General features: G+C 38.6%; 1 protein-coding gene across 1 annotated transcript; it reads left to right on the top strand.

Moving 5' to 3' along the window:
* Window positions 1-2,795: 2,795 nt before the first annotated feature.
* Window positions 2,796-22,447, top strand: crlf3 (cytokine receptor-like factor 3). Its single transcript, XM_042504924.1, has 9 exons — window positions 2,796-2,879; window positions 9,890-10,017; window positions 13,617-13,824; window positions 14,152-14,239; window positions 14,404-14,581; window positions 14,667-14,895; window positions 15,800-15,938; window positions 16,121-16,233; window positions 18,248-22,447. Exons 2-9 carry the CDS (start codon window positions 9,901-9,903, stop codon window positions 18,511-18,513), a joined length of 1,338 nt encoding a protein of 445 aa, XP_042360858.1. The 5' UTR covers window positions 2,796-2,879; window positions 9,890-9,900; the 3' UTR covers window positions 18,514-22,447.
* The last annotated feature ends 251 nt before the right edge of the window (window positions 22,448-22,698 follow it).

The raw sequence follows: 22,698 nt of genomic DNA on the forward strand, positions 1-22,698 counted from the left end.
GTTGACACCACAAGGAGGAGCTGGGGTCCAAAGTGATGCTGGGTGGCCCTGAGTGGCTTCAATTTAGCAATCAAGACATAAGCATAGAGGTTAAAATAAATAGACTCGGCCTTGATGTCAGTCTGTTGGCCGACACGACGCAATCCATCCGTGCGCGGTAAGCAGGGGAGGGATTAAACGTTTCCACCAGCAACAGGAATATCGCACATTATCGGATCTCAGATGACTAATGAAAAACGCAGACTCTCCCAAAAAGTTTCGCTCCTTTAGGCATACTTGCGCTCTGCGTAAAACCTGCCATTGCTCCACTTTGGTCACTTTGCAAAGGCTCCTCTAAAACCCTGGAGTTTGCATGCGTAAAATAAATCCGATCCTTACATATGAGATATGGGGACGCTTGTGGAAAAGGCTCCAGCGCAACATAAAATCTAGATCATTCTGTCTGCCCTCGCGCAGTGTCGCTCCCGGTGAATGCAGGTGCCTCTCCGACAAATCCTGCGGGTCAAGCGCTAATCTGAGGGATTGTCCCAGGCCAGTCAGGCGCAGAGACGCGTCTGATTACTGCGTCACCGACATCAACTGCAGTAGTTTGATGTGCAGAGGTCTGTCCAGCCACTATGTACTGTCAGATCTGCAATGAGCTCCGTCACTGTTTATGTACGGCTTGTATTGTGTAGTTTTTTGTTTGTTTGTTTGTTTGTTTGTTTGTAACAGTAATTGTCAGAGGCTCCCATCATGTGGTTTTAGCATCACATCTAATGTAGGGGGGACAGCAAAAGCGCTGGTACCTGGAAGGACACGCCCCCTCAGGTGCAAAGGCTTCACCTAATTTTGAGGCTGTCTTTGTATACAGTGAGCTCTCAGCTGCTTTCCTCTCTTTATTCTCTCTTTTTGGCCCTTGGCATGTTTTATGCGTCATGTAAATGCATTATCTATGAATTGTTTTATTTACTTTTAGTGGGTCTGTCCAACACTATTTCTGTTACTTATTGCATCTGAAGAAATATACTGCTCTGCATTCTGAACTTGGACTCCTGCCTCGTCTGTAGGTCTCTCTCCATCCTACTAAGCACCCACTTAACAGTAATAAAACAGCAACAACATTCATTCAATATTTTAAAAATAATATAAAGGATATTTGTGTGGAGATAAGAAATTATATGTATCTGATCCATAAAACGTTGATCTTTAAGAATTTGGGACTTCTATTATACCTTTGGGGGGATGAATAGAGCACAGGTGTATTGCCAAAAAAGTGTTTTTCACCAGTCAAGAATATCTGCAATAGTATCGTGCATCTATTAAGTCCACTAGAGGGGGGTGTTAGTCCAAATACAGTCCATGTTATCCTGAGTGAGGACTGGAACCTGTCAATGTCAGACCACTCACCACTGGCCTTGAAAAACCTCAGATTCATTGCACTTTCCTTTTTATTTTTGCAACAGTGTGTCGTCCCAGGCTATTCTAATGGCTGATCCAATGTGAGCAAAATGTGATATCTATTATTCACTTTTTTGGTTTCTTATATCAGCCTTTACTGTTGCAGGATTAGTGCTGTTAAAACAGTTTGTTTTAATAGTTTTTCACCCCACAAAGTTGATTTTTGTTGCTTTCGGGTCTCTTGAAACATTAAGATATTAGGCTGTACCAGTTTTCAATAGGTTCTGTATTTGGCACCAACCTCATGAAGTCACAAACTTTATAAATATAGGTAAGCCCAGTATGAGAATGATGTGTGTACAATACTGCAGTACTGCTGTAATATAGAACAACATAAGATTTGTTTTACTGATGCTTCATATAAAATTGTAATTATAAGATTCATAAACATAACAACATAAGATCCATTTGTGCATGAGAAAATAGATTTAACCCCTTAAAGCCTGGAGAAACATCACTTTTATTGTGCTGCTTTCAGATGCCTTTTAAGAGTATTTAAACCTTTGATTCCTGAGGAAATTGGTGCAATTTCTTAAAAAAAACATGAGGAAAAAAAGCAATGAGACTTGGTAAGAAATGTTCCACAAACTTTTTTAAAAAAAGTAGATTTTTTTTTAATTATTAAAAAAATGGTAAAATGTCTAAAAGAAAAAAACGCTAGGGAAAATTATATTATGGCTACATATAATATTTACATATTCAACATTATGTCACATAATAATGATCGTTTTTAAGCACTTTTTCCAGGGCATTTCATTTTTTTAAAACTAATCATCGGGTAATCATCTTGTACATTTGACTAATTTCTTCTATGACTTTATGTTTTGAATAATTTCTTCATTGTTGCTAATTGTCTTCTTCCCATGTTTTTGACAGAAATCAAGCCAATTTGCCCAAGTTTCGGAGGGTTAAAAGAAAGGAAGAGGACAAATGTAGGTGTATAAAATGTACAAAAATAATTATGTTAAATGTAATTATGATGATACAGTCACGTAAATATTATATAAATAAATTAGTAATAATGACGAACGTAATATATTATTTTAAATAAACATTAAAACAAAAAAATCAAGCCAATAAAAACAATGACAGTATAGTTAAATGCACACACCAAAACTTAAAATGTGTACAGTGACCACATGATGTACCACAGTATGATGGTCCCCATTTGTACTCACATCAACTCATTTCATCAGTTCCACTTTGATATGACGGGTCGGTTGATTAGGGAGGGGAGGACGGAGCATATCGCAATCCGATTGGCTGAACTCATTGTCGGTCAAAATGATCTTATTTGTAATTGGCTGTTCGCGAAAGCCTCGGAAGTGTCATTTTTGGACTTGAGCAAAACTTCGGCAGATCTAGCGGTGGTGTGGCGGCTGCTACGAGCTGATTTACAGTTTACAGGATTAAATGGCCACCAGAAAGCTCTAAAACAGGTAAATTGTGAAACGTTTTCTCCATATATGGTGGTGAACTTTTCATTTAACCGATTAGCAGTTGTTTTTTATATAATTTGTTGTTTGTTTGCTCTCCCAAGCATGACTCGAGTTTCATTGTCTTTTTGCCACAAGCTAGCCCCAACTTTCCTCCTGTCTTTTAACGTTCACGTCTCTGAGAGTAGACAAACTCCATCAAAATGTCGTCTCGCTATTTGAAAAAATGGTGCCTTTCAAATTCGTAGCATTTCGGAATCACTGATATAAATAATGGCTCTCTTTCAGTCTCATTTACAGCTGATTCCGAGAAGTTTTTTGCTAGTTCGTCTGTTATTGCCATCATCTTCCACCATCAAAATACACCGTTTACAAGCAGCGTGAACCATGTTTTAAAGCTGTCATTTCATGGATAAAAATGTCTCTTATTGAAACGTTCTTAAACCGAATCAATCTACATGCAATATTCATTTCGGAAACGTCTTATCTGAAATATTGTCATCTATCTGGGTTTGCTGACAGCAGCGCCAATTTAAAAATAGGAGATTTCTTAACGGAGGCTGGTACTAGTTCCCTCCACACGCCAGATATATAAAGATGGTCCGTTCTAGATCGTCAGACCTGCCTCTTCGTGACATCCCAGCACGAAAATCTGAGAAACTGAATTATGCATCGTGAATAATGTATTTATGCATTTTACATTCTTGAAATTCTGAAGCACACCGGGGCAATCTCAATGATGGTGGGCGGAGGTTTGATGAAAATAACTAACGTACAAAATACGGAAGTTGTTGTGGGCGAGTTTAGACATGTCTGATGTCTCCTGTTGTCTCCCCTTGTCAGTGGTCTAATAATAATAATGTGGGCTTGCTCTTGAGTGCCTAACATATCTTTCCTGTTTGTCAGAGCATGTGCAGCATGCTAGAAGGAGTTGCATGAAGCTTCTTTAATCTACTTGACATTTCTTAAAAGATTAAATTAACATTTATATTTGATCATAACACTACGAGGCATTGCAGTGCTGAACATCCTCAAACAAAATGTTATTTGTGTTTTTCAGTTGGTTTGTCAAGTTAGTAGCATGAGAATACTGTTTGTTTCCAAGCTTCAAGAACTGCTGGGATACTCAACTGATGTTTTTTCAGGGTCGATACCGATTATTAGTAGTTAGTGAGACCGTTAATCGATACTTGGAACTGGTATGCATTTACCATGAAAATGAAAGTCTTTCTGTCAATTTTAAACATTTGGAATACAACAAACTCCAAAACAAGACTTAAATGCCTTTAGAAAATAAAAGTGAAACTTTCAGCACCATATACAGCAACTTATCAGCAACTTTTTTTATAAAGTCAAGTGAAAATTAAAATAAAAAGTGACTAAATAAAAATAGCACCCTGAGATTTTACAAAGGGAAAGGTTCTCCCATCCTGACAGTTTCTTAGCACATTTAAATTAATTATTTTTATCGCCAGTCATTGAAATAAATCGCGAATACAGATAATTGGTAAAATGCCAATGATCAGCCAGGCTGATAATCTGTGGACCCCTACTCATGAATATTAAGAATATATGTATATATATATAATTATGAACCAGAATAAACAAGCACACAGAAAAACCTTTTTCAAGTCTGTTTGATCAGTCAGTTTTTGTAACCTGATGTGTTAGATTGTGAAAGACATATATATCAAATATTTGGCTTTTCTCGCATCAGTAGAAACTCCTTCAGGAATTTTTCCCCCAGGCAATTTTCTTTCCTCGGCAGGACTTGGTTGTGTCTCTACATATTTCTTACATCGTAAACAGTCTGGCAGACCTGTGAAAGCAGGACAGTAGGACATCACTCTATGCAGGCTGACCTAAATACCCTGAAAAACATCCCAACAATAACTCTCTGGCTGCACATTCACGTGAAGAGCAAACAACTGTAAAGAATACAGGTTTCTTGCTGCTGATATATATAATTAAAGAGAGATTTTCTGTGTTGTGGAAAAACCAGTTTGATGCTTGCTTGGCTGAGTTCCCATCATTCGCTTTGAGTCTTTAGATTTTGAAGAGAGAGAGGGATTATCAATGACAGGATTAAAGACATAGAGAGAGGGCCAGCACCCTTTTTAGAGGATTAAACAAAATCTGTATTGTCATATGGGTGTCTGTCAATGGCTGGACTAAATAAAGACTGCTGTTCTGGGCAGTTTGTTAGCAGAAAGAATCTGAGAGTGGGGTGACTAATATTTGTGAGCATGACGTGTTTATGTCAGAGTGAGTGAGACAGTGCATGTCTGCATAATTCTCCATAACTACATTTGCATTCATGTGGGTGTTAATGCATACTGGAGACACTTTATTAGTTCTGAGTTTGTGTGGGATGTAACCCTTATGTCCCACTTTAATATTACAGGTATGCGTATCACTCTGTGCAATAATCAAGCTTAAAGAAATACTATACATTGATATCATGTTCTACTTTCATTGAGTTATTTTTTTTTAACCAAGATCAGTCCTAATCATTAATATCAAATATATTCATTATTTTTCTGAAGTTTAATCCTTTAAATGCCAGGTTTTGTCATGATACCAATATGTTTTCAGATTAAAAAAAACACAAATGACTTGGACTTATTGTAGGAGCTGAGCTGGAAATTCCCAGATTGAATAAAATTACACAAACTTGTCAAAATGTATTCCATATGCATCAGCACAGCCAAAATTATCAAAAAATGAAGAATGAAACGTGCATGAAATGTGCCAAATGTTTGTGTGGCTCAAAATATTCCATGATAATAATCAACAACTTCCATTAAACAAAAAAGCTGGAGTATATTAAAACTGAAATGATTGGTTTTTCAAAATAAAAGTAGTCTGCAAATATTCTCATAACCGGTTCTTTGTTTTGTCACTTTTTTTTAGACAAAAAATGCCAAACACCTGCCGTTTGCAGCCTCTAAAAATGTGAGGATTTGCTGTTACATACAACAGTTATTTAAATATCTTTGGGGTTTTTTTTTAATCTGTTATCTTCTAATCTGTTTTTTCTTTGCTTTTTTTTTTGACGTTTCATTTTGACTGTCTTAAGTTGCAGCCCGTAGTTGGTCTAATTTGAGATTTGGGATGACAGTTTGTTCATGGTCTCGATAAAAGGCCCCTCTAAAATGTGCAGTTTGATCCCACAACACAATACCACAGATGTCGCAAGTTTTGTCTACTAGAACTGTTGCCACACACACACACACACACACACACACACACACACACACACACACGTACATACATACATCAGATTCTAGATGAAACCTAAACAAATAAATGTTCCAAAATGTTACTGTAACAAATCCTATAAATCACAGGGTGTGTGTCTTATACAACAACAACAAAAAGCGGTTTCTTTTACACATCATTTTCTGGTGGATTGTTCTGATATTTACAGTCAATATCTGTATTTATCCTATAGATGATTCATGTTTTCATGCCCCTGTGTCACACAGACCTTGGATGAACTCATGATGGATTCGGAGTTGAGATGTTACGTTATAGTAATGGTAGTGTAATGTAAGATGCTTCCTGGGCCACATGATGATCCTGTGTATACTGTATGTGGCAGAAGCAGGAGGCCTGTCAGTGACTTCCTCTTTACGTGCTGTAAAGGAAGCGCGTCCGACCGCAGCTGGGGGCCAGGTTGTGTCACTGCTTTCAGCTCTGAGGAGGACGTAGAAAAAAGAAAGTTACTCTTATATTTTTATCATTTGAACACTTTAACATCTGCACACTGACATGGGCATAACTTCTTACTTTCTATCAGTCTAATCATTTTTTTCTCTTACCTCTGCCGTTAAAAAGGCATTTTTCGCCTGAAGAACTGCCGCTTAGTGGATACTTTTTCTTTTTCAGACTGTTCTCTGTAAACCCTAGAGATGTTTGTGTGTGAAAATCCCAGTAGATCAGCAGTTTCTGAAATACTAAACCAGACTGTCTGGCACCAACAACCACGCCACATTCAAAGTCACTTATTTTGGAATTGAAAGGATGCTAGTGCAATGCTGAAGTACTTAAACTTGTATTCCATTGCTTTTGAATATTTTCAAGTCTTGAACCCAAACTGATACTTTACAGTCATTGTTCAAAGGTTTTATTGGTAAAAATCACAGAGAAAAAAGTTGTTATACATACTCTTAAAAAAGTGTTCCTTTGAGACACGCTAATGCAGATGTTCATTTGCAGACTCTCCTAACTAGGGATCAACAGATTAACAGCCTGGCCAATTACTGGGGCTGATATTTGGCATTTTGCCGATTATCTGTATTGGCATTTTATTTTAATCATCGCCAATAACTCTAATTAATTAAATACTGCAAAGAAAGTGTCCACATGGGTGGAACTTTTACTTTGGAGAACCTCAGGGAGCTATTTTTATTTATTCATTTTTTAATTAATTTTTAATCTACTTTATGAAAAAAATTCAGGGAACTTGCTGTATATGAAGTTGAAAGTTTTAGTTTTGATTAAACATTTGATAAAGGAATTCAAACAAAGTTTTGTGTGGCAGTTTGTTATATTCTGAATTCTAAATATTGACAGAAAGATTTTCATTTTTATTGTAAATTTTATATCAGTTCCAAATATTGGTTATGGGTCTCACTGACTACTAATAATCAATATTGGTATCAGCCCTGAAAAACCAATATAAGTTGACTCCTGCTCCTAGACTTTTCGAAGCAGTCTCATGTGTTTGTGAGCGTGGTGACATTAACACTGACGTGATTGCTTTTGTTCTTGAACTAGATGAACTCTACTTGTTGATGTTACTTTGTTCCACGCTATCAGTTTTCCCATATACACCAAATGGCTTTAACATTAACAGGCCGCCAAAATAACCAAATGCAGCAGAGCGGCAGCATTATGTCAGAGATCTTTGATAATGCATGCTAAGGTCACAGGAAAGCGCTTAATGAACTGACTGTATATCACCTGCTGGGCCTCACTGAGTATATTTTGGGGTCCAGATTGCATAATAAGCACACCTATTCTTATTTTATTTTGAAAGGAAGGTTTATGTTGTAAGAGAGGAGGGCCATGTTAAGCAGTTCTTATCCAAATTGTATTTAAAGGTCAGTATCAGTCTGATCCCATGCTGCAGTGCACTGAAGTTTCTAATGAAGTAGTACTGTTAACAGGCTGGTAGGTTGTTTGCTGGATGGTAGCGGGTAGGAAGTGGTTTTCTGGTTGCTACACATCCTCTACCAGTCAGAGTGCTGCACGCAGTGGTGGAGGATGCAAATTATTATAATGCATCTGAATCCAGATACAGTGTATTCAAAAAGTATAGAGATTTAATTGTTGCAGCCATATGACAAAATTGTTAAAAGAAAGAAAATAGCAGAGAGACTTTGCTGACTGTGTTGATAATGTTTGTGTGATATAAATAGTCATCAGTAATCACAAGTAAACTGAAGGTCATTCATTTATTTGTGGATTTGTGGCGCACTGCCACAACATCAGCAGTTGCCACCACATTTAGATTGTTTTTGGAGCTCAGTCTATCTCCCTCTCTCTCTGGCAGAGTGTGCTCTGGGTGCAAATGCAGAAGCGGAGTGCCAAATGCAGTGAAAGTGAAACTTCGAAATTTCCGTTCGTTTATTCACATAGTTTGAGTGATGTCGTTTTTCCAAATTACTTTAGATTAAATTGACTGCGGTCCCATGGAATCTGTGCACCCCACGGTCCAGCTCTGGGTCTAACCAGCAAAAGAAAGTTTCACTCGCCTCATAGCAGCTCGCCCTCTGATCTGATCTGATCTGATCTGATCTGATCTGATCTGATCTGGTCTGATCTGGTCTGATCTGATCTGATCTGATCTGGTCTGATCTATGACTACAAATTGATTGAGAGGAAGTCTTGAGTGCAATGATCAAACGGTTTGTTCCACAATTATCCATTCCACAACTCTGAGAAAAAAGTAAACTCATGAGTTCTGCTCGTGCTGTGTACTTGGACCTGGAAAACCTCAGAATTTAGAGAGGGGACACGGAATGATCACAAAGGGACACAAAAAGAAAAAGTTTCTTGTATTTAGTGGCCTCTGGCAGTGAGATTGCAGGAGTGAAAATCAAATGGCCCTGCCTAGAATTTGATTTGTTCCTTCTGGGGTTCTGTAGAAATAACAGGGCAGACTCAGCGGGAGAGGACCCACTCCATGTGTAGATATAAACAGTAGGGGTCCATCGATCTGGATGGATATTTTGATTCAATGTGCAACGATTATGTATCATTGATGCACATTGTAAACATCGATCCGTATCATCCTCTTTCAGATGCACTTTTATTTTGAAATTCTGTGTCACTGTCACACAACGTCATGCAGATGATGGGAAGCAGACAAAAGAAAGATGATGAGGAGAACGTCATTTACTCTGGAGTAAATCATCAATGCGGAAATATTTTGTTTTCAGCAGACAGAGCCCCTGTCATGTCATAGGTTTATACTAAAAACGTAAACATGTATATGTGGCGGAAAATGTGACTTTCAAAAGACAGTTGCTTTGTCTATGATCTTGACAGTTACTATTGAGCCAAGTATCATACTTTCATTAAGTGATCTTTGAAATCGTATTGTGGTAGAGTTTGTTATGCCGGCAAATATCCTATTGTTGTCCAAAGAATCAATATAATATCATATTTTGATGAAACTGGTGATTTAAACCCCTAATAAACAGCTCATTCAAAGTTAACAAAAACACAAGTCTTATTTATGGTTGATTATACACTAATGAAAACACAGTTATGAATATTATACACTATTTCTGCCACAAGATGACCCTAAATCCTACAAACTGGACCTTTACGATAAATAAAGTCTCCTCAGGGCTTTAACTGACACATTTTGCTGCCGTTATTTAACCCACTCTATGAAACACAGGATGAGGGTTTGTTTGTGTCTGGTTTGAGGTTCAACTGCATCTTTGGTTTTGTTTTGTAAATATTCTTCTACTCATATGTGTGTTTGTGTGTGACAGGAGGCAGGAGGATGTCTGTGGAGGTGGACTTGTTGCTGCAGGAGGCGAAAGAAAGCATTGAGGCTGCCCAAAACTACCGCAGTGAACTCCAGCAGCGCCTGCATGGCCTGAACCAGGCCCGCAAACAGGTACCACAGTGTGCTCTCACCTCGGCATACAAACAGATTTAAAATGGACTGAACAGGGTGGATAGTGCCCCCATTTGACTGTTTATAAAGCAAAAGCAGATGTTACTGTTGTCCTCTGGGAGGTTGATGGATTTTGGTGCACTCTCTGTCAGCCAGTCCAGGGTAATATGAAGTGTGTTAGCCCTTGACCCGACACAGTCCCAGGAGAGTATATTTTCTCTCTCTCTCTTTCTCTGCTATCTCTTCCTTCCTCCTGCTGTCTAGATTTACCCCCTCCAGCTGCTCACTGTAAACAATGCTGCTATTTCCTGTCGCTATGGACGGACAGCAAGCCTTAGAAGAGAGGGACGAGGCCAGATTTTTGTCCCTCAACATGAAACGCTGATTAGGGTTGAAGCAGTATATTGGTTTCAAGGTATATCATGGTATAAAAATTAGTGCTTATCATACCGTGTACATTTGCTTATCTACAGTATTGAAAAAAAATTGCAACTGGACAAAAAATCTTGGGTTATTTTCAAAAGGGAGACTTTTTAGACATATTTCCATTAATACAGCTGGTTTCAAATATAAATTTCAGTAATAAAATGTTTTTCTCAACAAAAAAATCCCTTCTGTTTCAATTTCTTTAAGGGCCATTGTAAGTGATATTAATAATAATAATTCTTTAATGCTGTGATAACATAAAACTATGATATTTTTATAGTTATCATAATGTTAAAATCTCAATTATCAATCATTGTTTATATGTTGTGAAAAAACATTTGAAAAAAAAGTTAAAGTAAATTGTGGGTTGGGTATGGATTCATGAATATATTCTTCTCTCGCGGGCTGGGTGTCATTTTAAAATTTTGAGGAATTTTTGAGGAATATTAGCATGTTTTTAATTTAAGAAAATAAAGCCAAGCTTTAAACCAACTCATATGTATATCACAAAGGACTTTGCCTCACTAAATTGCCCTTAGGTGTGACTGTGAGTGTGTATGGTTGTTCGTCTATATGTGTCGGCCCTGCGATAGTCTGGCGAACTGTCCAGGGTGTACCCCGCTTTCCGCCCGATGACAGCTGGGATTGGCTCCAGCCCCCCCGCAACCCTTACGAGGACAAGCGGTTACAGAAAATGACTGACTGACTGACTTTGCCTCATAGAATGTCGTCTAAATCTGTGATTAAAATCAGTAGATAACTGATTAAAGAATAAATAAACAAGACTGTGGATCTGTCCAGACGTTAGATGCTGACTTTTGGTATTGGAGAGTTTACACAACCCTATTAGTCACTTATTTAAACATACCAGTGACCAGTTTCGAGCTGAATAAGCAGTCAAAATGCGGTGATGTCAGTCTGTTTATGTATTGGATTGGATCAGTTGCGCAAGTAATACTATGAGGGAATATTTTTTTGGCAAGTGAACTCATTTGTTTTCTTGCCCAGAGTCACATCAGAAGACCAATACAATGCTTATATTTGTATACCAAATGTAAAGCTGCAGCTTGTTAGCTTAGCTTAGCATAAAGACTGGAGACGGAGGGAACAACTAGCCTGGCTGTCTGATTAATAAAATAAAATAACAAAATCCACTTTCCAAAGCTTACAAATTAATCATTACAAAAAACAAGTGTAAACATGATCATTTGTGTTTTTACAAGGGCTTGTGTGCAGTTTAGTTTGGTTGCACAGATGACTGTAAATATCTGTAAAACCACAATTTGTTGTTTTTGCACTTCGGTATATCAATTTAAAATCTGTCAAGTCCCACTGGTGCAATAATACTCCCAACATTTAAACCAAAAAGATAAATGACATAGAATAATATAAATTTATAAGACACAAGCACCAACCTTTTTCACACTAATGTTTCCAACTTGCAATCACAGATATTTACTATTTGTTAGTATAAGCACACACACAAAAAGTTCTTTTGTGTTTGTGTGTCAGAGACTCTCTCCGCCCAGTCCCAACAGCCTCATCACACATTATCTTGGGGTTTCTTTTTCAGAACTCCCTTCTTTCCCACAGCAGGGATGGCTCACCACCAGATTAAAGCATTCCAGGAAATATTACACACACACACACACACACACACACACACACACACACACACACACACACACACTTATGCACACACAATGAGAATGAAAAGGAGATACCAGATTGTGTGTGTTTGAAAACTGAGACAATGCTATCACTGCAGCATCTTGTCTTTGTAAGAGGGGTCGTCCAAACATTCGCCTGATGTTGGATCTTCTCCTCCCATGTTTGATGATGTCTGGCCATATTTTTAGTTTGACTATTATTTTACCAACCCCAAAATATTGATCATTGGTCGTCTGTGTCACGGTGATAATAGTCAGGAAGTGATTCCTTGTCTCCACCCTGTGTCTGCAGTCACACATACAAAGTTCAGTGTGTACTCTGGTGTGGTGTGGTGTGGTGTGGTGTGTGTGTGTGTGTGTGTGTGTGTGTGTGTGTGTGTGTGTGTGTGTGTGTGTGTCTATTCTCACATTCATACTGTTCCTGCATTATCAGTGCAATCAGTACAGCGGTTGTCAATCAGTTTTCTGTTTCCTGCCATCTTTCTGTTGCTCCCTCTGCATACTCACTGTGAAATCCTAGTATGTGTGTGTTAGTGTATAAAACTTGGTTCTGCAAAGAGGAACTGAAGCGTGACCTCTGTCGCTAGTGACAGTCCTGCAAACTTCCTGACAAGCTACTGAAGGTAGTCTCTGCTTGCAGTAGTAGTAGTAGTAATAGTAGCAGGAGTAGTAGTACTAGTAGTAGTAATAATAGGAGTAGCAGTGTATCGAAGCCTGATATATCTTCTTCCTCTCTCCAATAGAGCTCCATTGTTGTTCAGCAACTATTAAAAACTCATCAGTGAGCCACACTGCTGCACTGGGTGACATGTTCCCACATTACCATGCGCACACACTGTAGTTAATTTCGACTCAATCCTGCATACACCGTCCTGCCGCCTCAAATACCCACTAGAGCCCTAAATGTGGATTTCTCCGCAGCTGAAAATAGTCCCCAGCAATTGCACTGTTTCCTCTTGTTTTATTATTTGATAAAAACTACCGTGAGCAGCTTTTTAAGGGAAATTACTTTGGCTTTAAAAAAATTAAGCTGTATATATGTGTTTTTAAAGATTTCCTTCATCAGTAGGAACCAATGGGCTTGGAGCTGAGAGTTACAGACAGGAAGTCAGACAGTGTTGAGAGACAGACTACGTTCTTGTGGGGTTTGTTAATACACAATAAGAGTATCACCCTATTTTCCAAATTACTGTTGTGGGTTTAAACTGTGTGGGTTTAAAATTTCCTAAATAAAAAGTACAATGGTGCTATTTTTACCACTCTTTAAAGAAACAGTAAGCCAGTTACCTTCATTCAAGATTCAAGAGGGTTTATTGTCATTTCAAAACATGATGTTAATGAGAAGGAACGAAACTAAGTACTGAGGTGCTGGTAAGCAAAAATAAAATAGGACACTGAAATCTAAAACCAGCAGAACAACAAATAAATACAATAAAATAAACAAATTAAAAGTGCAAATGCATTAATACATATAAGTATAAATATTCTATCTGTGTTCTTTAGGTCCGGGGCAGCTCGGGTCAGGCCCGCGAGGCTCTCCGGCGGCACTTCACGGAGCTGCAGGCGGCAGCGACTCGGCTGCTGACGGAGCGATTGGCCACCCTGCTGGCCGAGGTTGACGCCATAGAGGCGGACAGCGTCAAACCACTAGATGACTGCCAGAGCCTCATTGAGCACGGAGTGGGCCAGGCCGACGAGCTGCTGAGAGAGGGTGGGTACCTGAAATACGATATTTACATCTCTCCTGTTGGGACAGATACCATCTGCAAAACATTTATTTAAAAAAATTACTGTTTTGTATTTGTTAGTTACAGCTTTTTGCTGTTGGACTGTTAGTTGAGCAAGACGAGACATTTATAAATGTCAATGTAACCATTTTCCCAATTTTATGATATTATCTGGGGCTAACAAGGTATAAACAACAATAAAAATATAAATGTGTTTCATCCTAATTTCTCATTAAATTTTCCCATCAAGTCAGATAAGACAGTTTAACATGTTTTAGATATTAAAGTATAACGTGTCTCTGTCTCTGCAGGGGAAGCAGCTCTGCGTTGTGGTCTCGGGGAGAAGGAGGACAAACTGGGCAGTTTCACCAAGAAGGCCATGCACATTCAACTGGACAGGTAGGATAGAGACACTCTGTGTGGTGCAGTAATATTTCATCATCAAAAAGCCCCAGTCACTATCCTGTACAGTAATTCTGGTGTTTTATGGCATTTTGAGTTCACAGCGTGCTGTTTTTTCACTCTACTGAATTTTTTTATAACTTGCTCTGTGTGTTTTCCAGCTTACCAGAGGTCCCAGCGTTGGTGGACGTGCCGTGTGTTTCAGCCCAGCTGGACGACTCCCTGCTGGGTCTGCTGAGGGACCGGGTGTCCCGCCTCGGCTCTGTCTCCTCCCACCCGCCCGTCCAGATAGAAGAGCTGCAGGAGAGGCCGGGCAGCATCTTGGTCCGCTGGTGTAAGGTCAGCCGGGGCGAGGGTGGCATAAACACCGAGATCATACTCACATCAGCATGTTATTATAAATATTATGATCTGTGTGCATCAGGTGGATGAGGACTTTGCAGCAGCAGACTACCGGCTGCAGTACCGGCGTTCTGGCAGCGGGGGGAGCCAGTACGAAGACGCCTACATTGGACGGGACTTCGAGTTCCTGGTTCTTCACCTTGACCCTCACACTGATTATCTGTTTAAGGTCTGCGCCCGTGGGGAGGGTCGCACTGAGTGGAGCCCCTGGAGCATCCCACAGACGGGATACACCACACTCGCACCGCATGGTAGGTGAATACTCGGCTGTGAGATGGAAATGCCATTGTGATCTATGATTGTTCTTACAAGCTGATGTTTTCTATAGAGCTACTGCGTGTCTAAAAATGTAGCTGGGTTGAAATAACATCAGTAATGATGACCCAGTTTGTTAGCTCATGGTCACAGTCTCTCCATGCAGATACTTTTGGTTTTGTAAGTCTGGGTTTCGGGATATTTGCCCTCTGATTTCTTTCATCAAAGTAATACAAGAGAGGTGAACAACATTACACTGAAAAATTCACCTGCAACATGAATTGCACATTGCACCTTAAGTAGGAGTTTAATGGACAAAAGGACAGTTTGGAGCTGTTTTTTTGTAAAAAGAGAGGGGCAGTAACATCATCCAGATGGGATGAGGAGGCCAATGGATGCCTCTCGTCACCCATGACGATGTTTGTCTCGTGAATAACTCTGTCTCTAAATACATTCAATATTTGGCAATTTAATCCCCAACAGTTTACTGGCTGTAATTACTGTTTTTGTAAGTCTTTTCCTGTGCCTCAGTAGCATTTCCAAACCAGCAGATGATGCAGAATGTCAGAAAACTTTCAGTAAAGGCAGAGTGAAAGATATGCAGCATTTTTGCATTGCCATTAAAAGACAAGTTTCTGTCTGTGAGCTGTGTTTCGAATCTCACAGACAGAAACTTGATGTGTTTTGAATGGTCTGGGTAGATTGTAAAACTGAATTGTCTTCTGGGATGAATAAAGTTGTCTGAATCTGAATCTGCACTCATTTAAGGAACATACACTCAGTGATTAACCACCTGCATACAGTATCATCAAAAGCATCAAACAGTGCTATTCCCTAAAACTACATTTGTTAATAACCTGTGTGTGTATGTGTGTGTTTGTGTGTGTGTTCTCTCTCCAGAGTGGTGTCCAGGCACTGAGGGCTACATCCTGAGCAGCAGGAGAAACATCGCTCTGCGCAGTGACTCGTCTCAGTCACGCTGCCCCGTCCTCTACTCCAAAGCACCCACCTACTTCTGTGGTCAGACACTCACCTTCAAGTATGCACAAAGAAACACTTACAGATTTAATTTTGCCTTCCAGCAATACTTTGGAATACTTTGGAGCGATAAATTATAGATGTGGATGTGCCTCTTACTCTTTTTATGGTCTTGGATTTATTACATTATTCACTTGAAAGTATAAATTGGTGTTTTTTTATATTGCATGTCTGTGTGTGCAGGATTTCTGCAGCAGGTCAGATAGATCGGAGGGACAGTTTGGGCGTGTGCGTGGACAGTGACAAGGGGGCAGAGTCACTTCAGAGAGACCAGGCCGTCTGCATTTCAACCAACGGTATGCTGATGCACAGAGAGTCATTTAGTTTATTTTTTTTGTTTTATTTATTTATTTTTTTTATGGTAAATGATGGTCATATTCTATAGTTTGGTAATCATCAACAAATCTCACACACTAACTTATTTAACACATAGCTTGTAAATTAGTAAAGTTGTAGTTTTTGTACAGATAATCAAAACTTTGTCACAGAGTGACACTTGGTGCAGTGATGAAACATAAGTGTTATAATAGGCTGCTTTATCTAGAGAGAGAAAGTAATACATGTAATCTTAATAGTGACAGGCTCAGTCTGTCTGAGGGAACGAAAACATTTTCTCACCTGTAGGGCAGCCTACGTATGTGGCACTTCATCATATTTTCTTCCTTTTCACACATTTACTATACCCTACAATTGAGGGCCCTTAATCATCTATTATAGGGCATCAAAGAGAGCAGTTTTGCAGTTTTTTTTTCAAGCATGGGGGGACCAGATACACAATATTTATTAATGTTAACATTACCTGTCAACATTTTGATGTCATGCCGCCAATAGCTTGGCTGGAGTCAGTATGTTTTTGGGCTGTCCATCCATCTTATTCTCATGAACACTATTTCTCAAGAATGCCATAAAGGAGTTTCTTCAAATTCAGCACAAACATCCATTTCGACATAACAATGAACTGATTAGACTTTTATGGTCAAAGGTCAAGGTCAAGGTAGGCTTGCATCCAACCCATTCTTGTGAATGCAGTGTCTCAGGAACGCCTCACAGAAATTTTCATCAAATTTGGCATAAACGTCCACATGGACTCAGTGATGGGCTGATCAGAATTTGGTGATTTAAGGTCAAGGTACTGTGACCTCAAAAAACATGAATTTGGCCATTAATTCTTACGGTAATAATGACAACATTTTACACAAATGTCTAATTGGATAAAATGATGAAGTGATGATATTTGTATCTAAAAGGCCAAAGGTAAACTTCACTGTGACATCATAATGTAACAGTATGTGCAACTTGAGCGGTTTGCTGAGGCTTTCAACTGCTAGATGGTAATTCTAGTTTCTACCAAGTTTTGATCACTCTTTCGCTGATCTAGAGGCAGCAGTATCATGTACATTTTTTTAATGTTGTAATTTTCCAGCTAAGGCAGGGGAGAAGAAGCAGACTGCAGGCTTGTAAACATGGATGTAAACAATGCAAGTTTTAAAAAGTTTAAGGACTTCTTTAATCCTCCTCTGTAATTATCTTGTGTCTTGTTGTAGCACGACTCTCAATGTGTTCAAACTAAACTACCATCAGATGCTGTGAGAGACTGCTGTACTTTAAATGACTTTCTCATTTTTATGCCTCTGCGCTAGCAAACATGGCTGGAGGCGTGACGTTTTTGGATTGTTTGTTGTTTGTCCATTCTTGTGAACACAATATCTCAAGAATGCCTTGAGGACATTTCTTCAGATTTTGCCCATACTTCCACTTAGACTCAATGATGAGCTCATTTGATTTGGGTGACAATAGGTCAAAGGTCAAGGTCACTGTGACCTAGACTGTTTCATTCTCGTGAACGTAGTATCTCAAGAACGCCCTGAGGGAATTTTTTTTAATTCAAATTTGGCACAAATGCTTACTTGGATTTAATGATGAACTGATTAGATTTTGGTGGTCATAGGTCAAGGCCATGGTGACCTTGTGTCTGTCTCACTCTTGTAAAGGCAACATGTCGAGAAGGCCTTGAGGGATTCTCAAATTTGGCGCAAATGTTCACTTGGACTCAAGAATGAACTGATTAGAATTTGGTGGTCAAAGGTCCCTGTTATTTCACTAAACAAGTTTTTGGCCATAACTCAAGATTTCATATGCTAATTATGACTCAATTTTACAGAAAGGTCAAAGGTCAACTTCACTATGACATCATAATGTGTTTAAAAACACTTTTCTAGCCATTTTTCAATGTCATAACTCAGGAACAGAAGAGATACTGAACTGATGACGGCAATGTAACATGTAACCGGTGTGTACGGATCCTCTCAGGTGCTGTATTTGTTAACGGCAAAGAGATGACCAATCAGCTTCCTGCCATCACTGTGGGCTCTGCCGTGACCTTCGACATGGAGGTGGTGAACCTGTTTCCCGTCAGCAACAACAACGTGAGCGAAGGGGGCAACTTCAAGCTGAGGGTGACCATCGGCTCAGGGAATCGGGAGGTGGTGTTTGATTGGCTGGTAGACCAGGCAGTGGACTGCCTCTTCTTTGGTTGTTCCTTTGTCCACTCCGGCTGGAAGGTGCTCGTGTTTTAATGGATCCTTTAATCTGCTTGAGTTCAGGAGGCTGTCATTACACAGGCTCAGTTATTTCCAGTTTAAACATCGCTCCACTGTACAGCTGATCATCACCCAACAATGATCCAGCTCTTCTTCAGTCTTCAGGGAGCTGAGTCGGAGAAATCATTTTTGTGTTTGTGACAGCTTCTTGGCTATTAGTTTGATTCTCGGGCCTTCTTAAGAGGTTGCCTATTGTTTACAGCTTTCTTTTTTTATGTGGCATCTTCCCTCGCTGTGGGGAAGAATATCAGCACCGTCTTAATTTAGTTAGTTAGTTAGTTTGACACCCGTTGTCCCTGTCAGGAAACACACACACTTTTCGTAGGAGGCCACAAGATATTAAGTTTTTATATTTTGTTCTATTGGAGCAGCAGGAGAGCAGGAACAAATCTTACAATCTACTAAACCTGCAGCTCTTTTTTATTTGTTTATCTTGAAATAACCTGTCACTGTGAAAATTACACCTCCTCTTTATTTTTTTATGTCTTCTGAACAGATTTGTCAGAAGTTTAAAGGGACAGTTCAACAAAAACACAAAGCCTGAGTGTAATCTGTCTGGAGATTTTGGGTGAATTTCTCAGACGTTTGGAGAACCACAGTAACAGCACATGAAAATCAGTGGGAGGCAGAAAGTTTGTTTTGAGGCAGTTTGGGCGAAAACAAGCCCTAAAATGGCAGGATAAAATCATGTCCCATCTAATACGACTGGGTAATCTCTTTGTTCTGAGAGGAAAGTTGCTGTACTGTTTACCGAATGAGCCATGGTTTCCGTTTTTCACAGCTTCATACTTTCGTTAGTTTGGCTTGCTTGCAGGTATGCAGCACTGTGACTTGCCTGACATCTGAGCCATTCACAAGCTTGAGAAATGAGTGTAAAAAAAAAAAGGCGACTGTTGACAATCACAGCAGAGGCCAAAAATTTCAGATATTTTCAACTAGCTGAAACAAGTTCTGTGCTGCCTGTTGCCCCCAAAACTCTGAAAAGCAACGTCTCTTTAAATGTAATGACACTGATCCTTTCAACAGTCACCCTGTTATTTATCTGTTTATCTTTAGATCATGACTTAAGTATGCCATTATCTTAACATACTTAAGTAGTCAAGTTTCTTATTGTCATTGTATAAAAAAAACCAATGAAAACCGCATAGCATTTTCCTGAGCCAGACAGTGCAAATAAAAGATGACAGCATTAATGAACATAAAATAGAATAAATTGTTTCCAAAAATAAAATACATGTCAAGAAGATAGTCAAAGCCTCAAAAATAGAATTAAGAAGAATGATCAGGGATAAAATAAATAGGATTTTAGAAAATAAAATAAAATTTCAGAAAATATATTGGGTTTTTGTAATCACGACTCCCTATTTTTTGAATGTTGCTCACACATTTTTTTTTATATATCTAACAGATATGATGTAATATGACTGAGATGAGTGACTCAATGATGAAATAAAAAGGACACAGTGAGACAATGACACATGTTGAGATAATGAATCACTATCTTTAAATGACAAATTCAAAAAGGGACGTTGCTCTTGAGTTTTGCCATTTTTAGCTCCAGGCTTAAGAAATGAACTCTGTTTTTGGCTGAACTGTTACCTTAAAAATGATGGAGCTGTTACTTTGAATTATTTTATCTTTTTGCATTGACAATCCTAACAGTATTTACAAAACCTGCCACTGTAGTGGGAGGTTGACAGTTAGCATGTTAGCTGCAAGTATGCACACAGTGTGGCTCATCATTACTGTATGTCGCTGCTGTTAATTAATGTGAGGACCTGAGTTCACCTCCTCTGTCGAAATGTTGATAAAAATTTGGTGAGGAAGATGTTTGACCTGAGCAAAAAAAGGTCTTGATAAAGCAGCAAATCAGACAGGAAGTTGTAGTTCGTCTCTTATATTGAAAACTAATTTTGTGGAATATTTTAACTGCTTCTACCCAAGAATGTCCTATTTTGTCCATCCAGCAGTCAAAAAAACAAGTTAGCAATAATCTGTAAATTTGTTAATAATAATGTGCAAGAGTAAAGCAACAAATCTTCGCATCTGATAAGCCAAAACCAGAAAATATGTGACAATTTTATTTGAAAAATGTATTTACGCTGATTAATCAATCATCAAAATTAATTGACTAGTCTTTTCAGGTGTTGTTGGTATAAAAATCTAATTAGCATCAGTTTCCATCGGGCGAACTGCGGCTCAAAAACTTTTTCTCTGTTGTAGAGATCTTGTTTTTTTCACAACAATAAAATCTCATGATAGAGGCATGTTGTTTTAAAGGGCCGGTTTGACATTTTGGTATAAGCAAATTGTTTTTACATTCTTGCTTTTGTGCAAATAAAACAAATGAAATACATCATGCAAATCAATGAGTTTTATAGGTATTGCTCCAGCTCTGTGCTTAAAACAAGGCTTGGGCGAGACCTAAGTTGCCCCCGGGAAGCTAGTACACTTTCAGCTTTTCTAAAAAATAAATACACAATAGAAACCCACAAAATGTTAATAGCAAAGTTATTTTCTCACACCTATTGTCCTTATTAAACAGAGAAATGCAACTATACACCTTTTGAATTCAACCTTCTCTTGGCCACAGAAGACTGAAAAAGCTTGATTGCCTCATTAACTCATCATAAAACACACTTTATTCAAACTCACAAAATAAAACTCACCAATACTGTCTTGTTTACTCTTGCTATTAATCTGGTTAGTAAGTCCACTGTTTCAACAATCACCAGCTCTGGTCTAGTCGAAATAAAAACTTAATTCACCAAGTTAGAAGTAAAAATCACGCTGTTTTTTCCCTATGTCATTGCTGGCCGCCAGCTATTTACAGTCCTGTAACTTCTCCTGCACAGCACGCACCGCCCTGGTGGTGCGTGCTATGCACTACTTATCAGTTTAATAGAAAGAGGAGCGCCTGTATTGAAAGACATACCTTGGGGATTTTTAAATACTCTGGTATACCTTAATACTGTGATACTGCCCATGCCTACTTAAAACACAAACTTGGGAGTAGTATCAATTGTCTCACCTCATTCTCAGCAAGAAAACAAATATATATATATTTCCCAAAATCTTAAAAATAGTCCATTAACAATAGAGTTGTTAAAGTTTGTGGTATCACGTACTTTTTAGAAACAAGGAGCGTCTTTAACTCTGGTACATCAGGATGTCCCATCACAGCTGTCTATTAATATTTATGTTCATGAATGTATTTGCTGCCGTCAGTTTTATTTTTAATTTTTTGGTCGGTCTGGTAGAGTGAAGGCCTTCTACAATGATGCTGCAACAGTTATTTGAAAAATCTGATTCTAACAATCTTAATGTCAAGACAACATATCAGCTTTTCTGATTTTGTTTTTCTGCAAGAACAGTGTCATCAAGAAGCAACTCTGAAGAAATTCTTGTGTTCTTGATGCTGCTTCTTCTGCCTTTTATATGATATGATGTTTTTGGTTTTTTTTTTTATCCCTTGTGCCGATTTAAAATGAGAATTAATATCAGTGGATGTTTGTCCTGCACACACAGTGGACTGTTAACATTTTCAACCACTGACTTTTAACCAACCAACATCTCTTCTTCTTCAGCTCTCTGACCGACGTTCTTCAGAGATGTTTCTATGTTTTTCAGCTGATCTTAGGTCAGTGTTTTGTCTATGTGGAGGACACTGGGTGGGTCCAGTTGATGGTACAGACTTCCTGAAACCAGTGAACAGAAAACTTACTGTGTCGTTTTCCTGCTTGATGAAGAGCTAACTGGCGTTTGAGTCAGACAGAGGCAAACTGTGCGTTTCAAAGTGTTTGACGGTGAAAACAGTGACATCAGCTGGTCAAACTGTTGCATTGTATTTGTTCTCAATGCTGATATCTTGGATATTTTGTTCAATAAAGGTCAATTTATGTAAACTGAATTTGTGACTTCATGGCTCCTTAAGGATTAGTAATGCTTGTGGTTAAGACTTTCAATATAAAATTTTCAAATTAGGGAGACGCGTTTTGATTTCATTAAGTGCCTTTACATTAGAAGTAGAAATGACAAAACTTAGAGTTATGTTGTGTTGGATCAAGTCATTAATTCATCTTACTAATAATTTGATGTAATACAATACAATACAGTATACTTTATTGTCCCAGTGGGGAACTGCACCCCTAAATACCTTCA

Source organism: Plectropomus leopardus, chromosome 17, assembly GCF_008729295.1.
Source record: "Plectropomus leopardus isolate mb chromosome 17, YSFRI_Pleo_2.0, whole genome shotgun sequence".
NCBI classification, from domain to species: domain Eukaryota; kingdom Metazoa; phylum Chordata; class Actinopteri; order Perciformes; family Serranidae; genus Plectropomus; species Plectropomus leopardus.

Excerpts from the sequence above, each read along its gene's own strand:
- crlf3 (XM_042504924.1), top strand. The coding sequence starts at position 9,901 with ATGTCTGTGGAGGTGGACTTGTTGCTGCAGGAGGCGAAAGAAAGCATT. Across the intron at positions 14,582-14,666 it reads TCTTGGTCCGCTGGTGTAAG|GTGGATGAGGACTTTGCAGC; the intron begins GTCAGCCGGGGC and ends TGTGTGCATCAG. Across the intron at positions 16,234-18,247 it reads CGTCTGCATTTCAACCAACG|GTGCTGTATTTGTTAACGGC; the intron begins GTATGCTGATGC and ends GGATCCTCTCAG.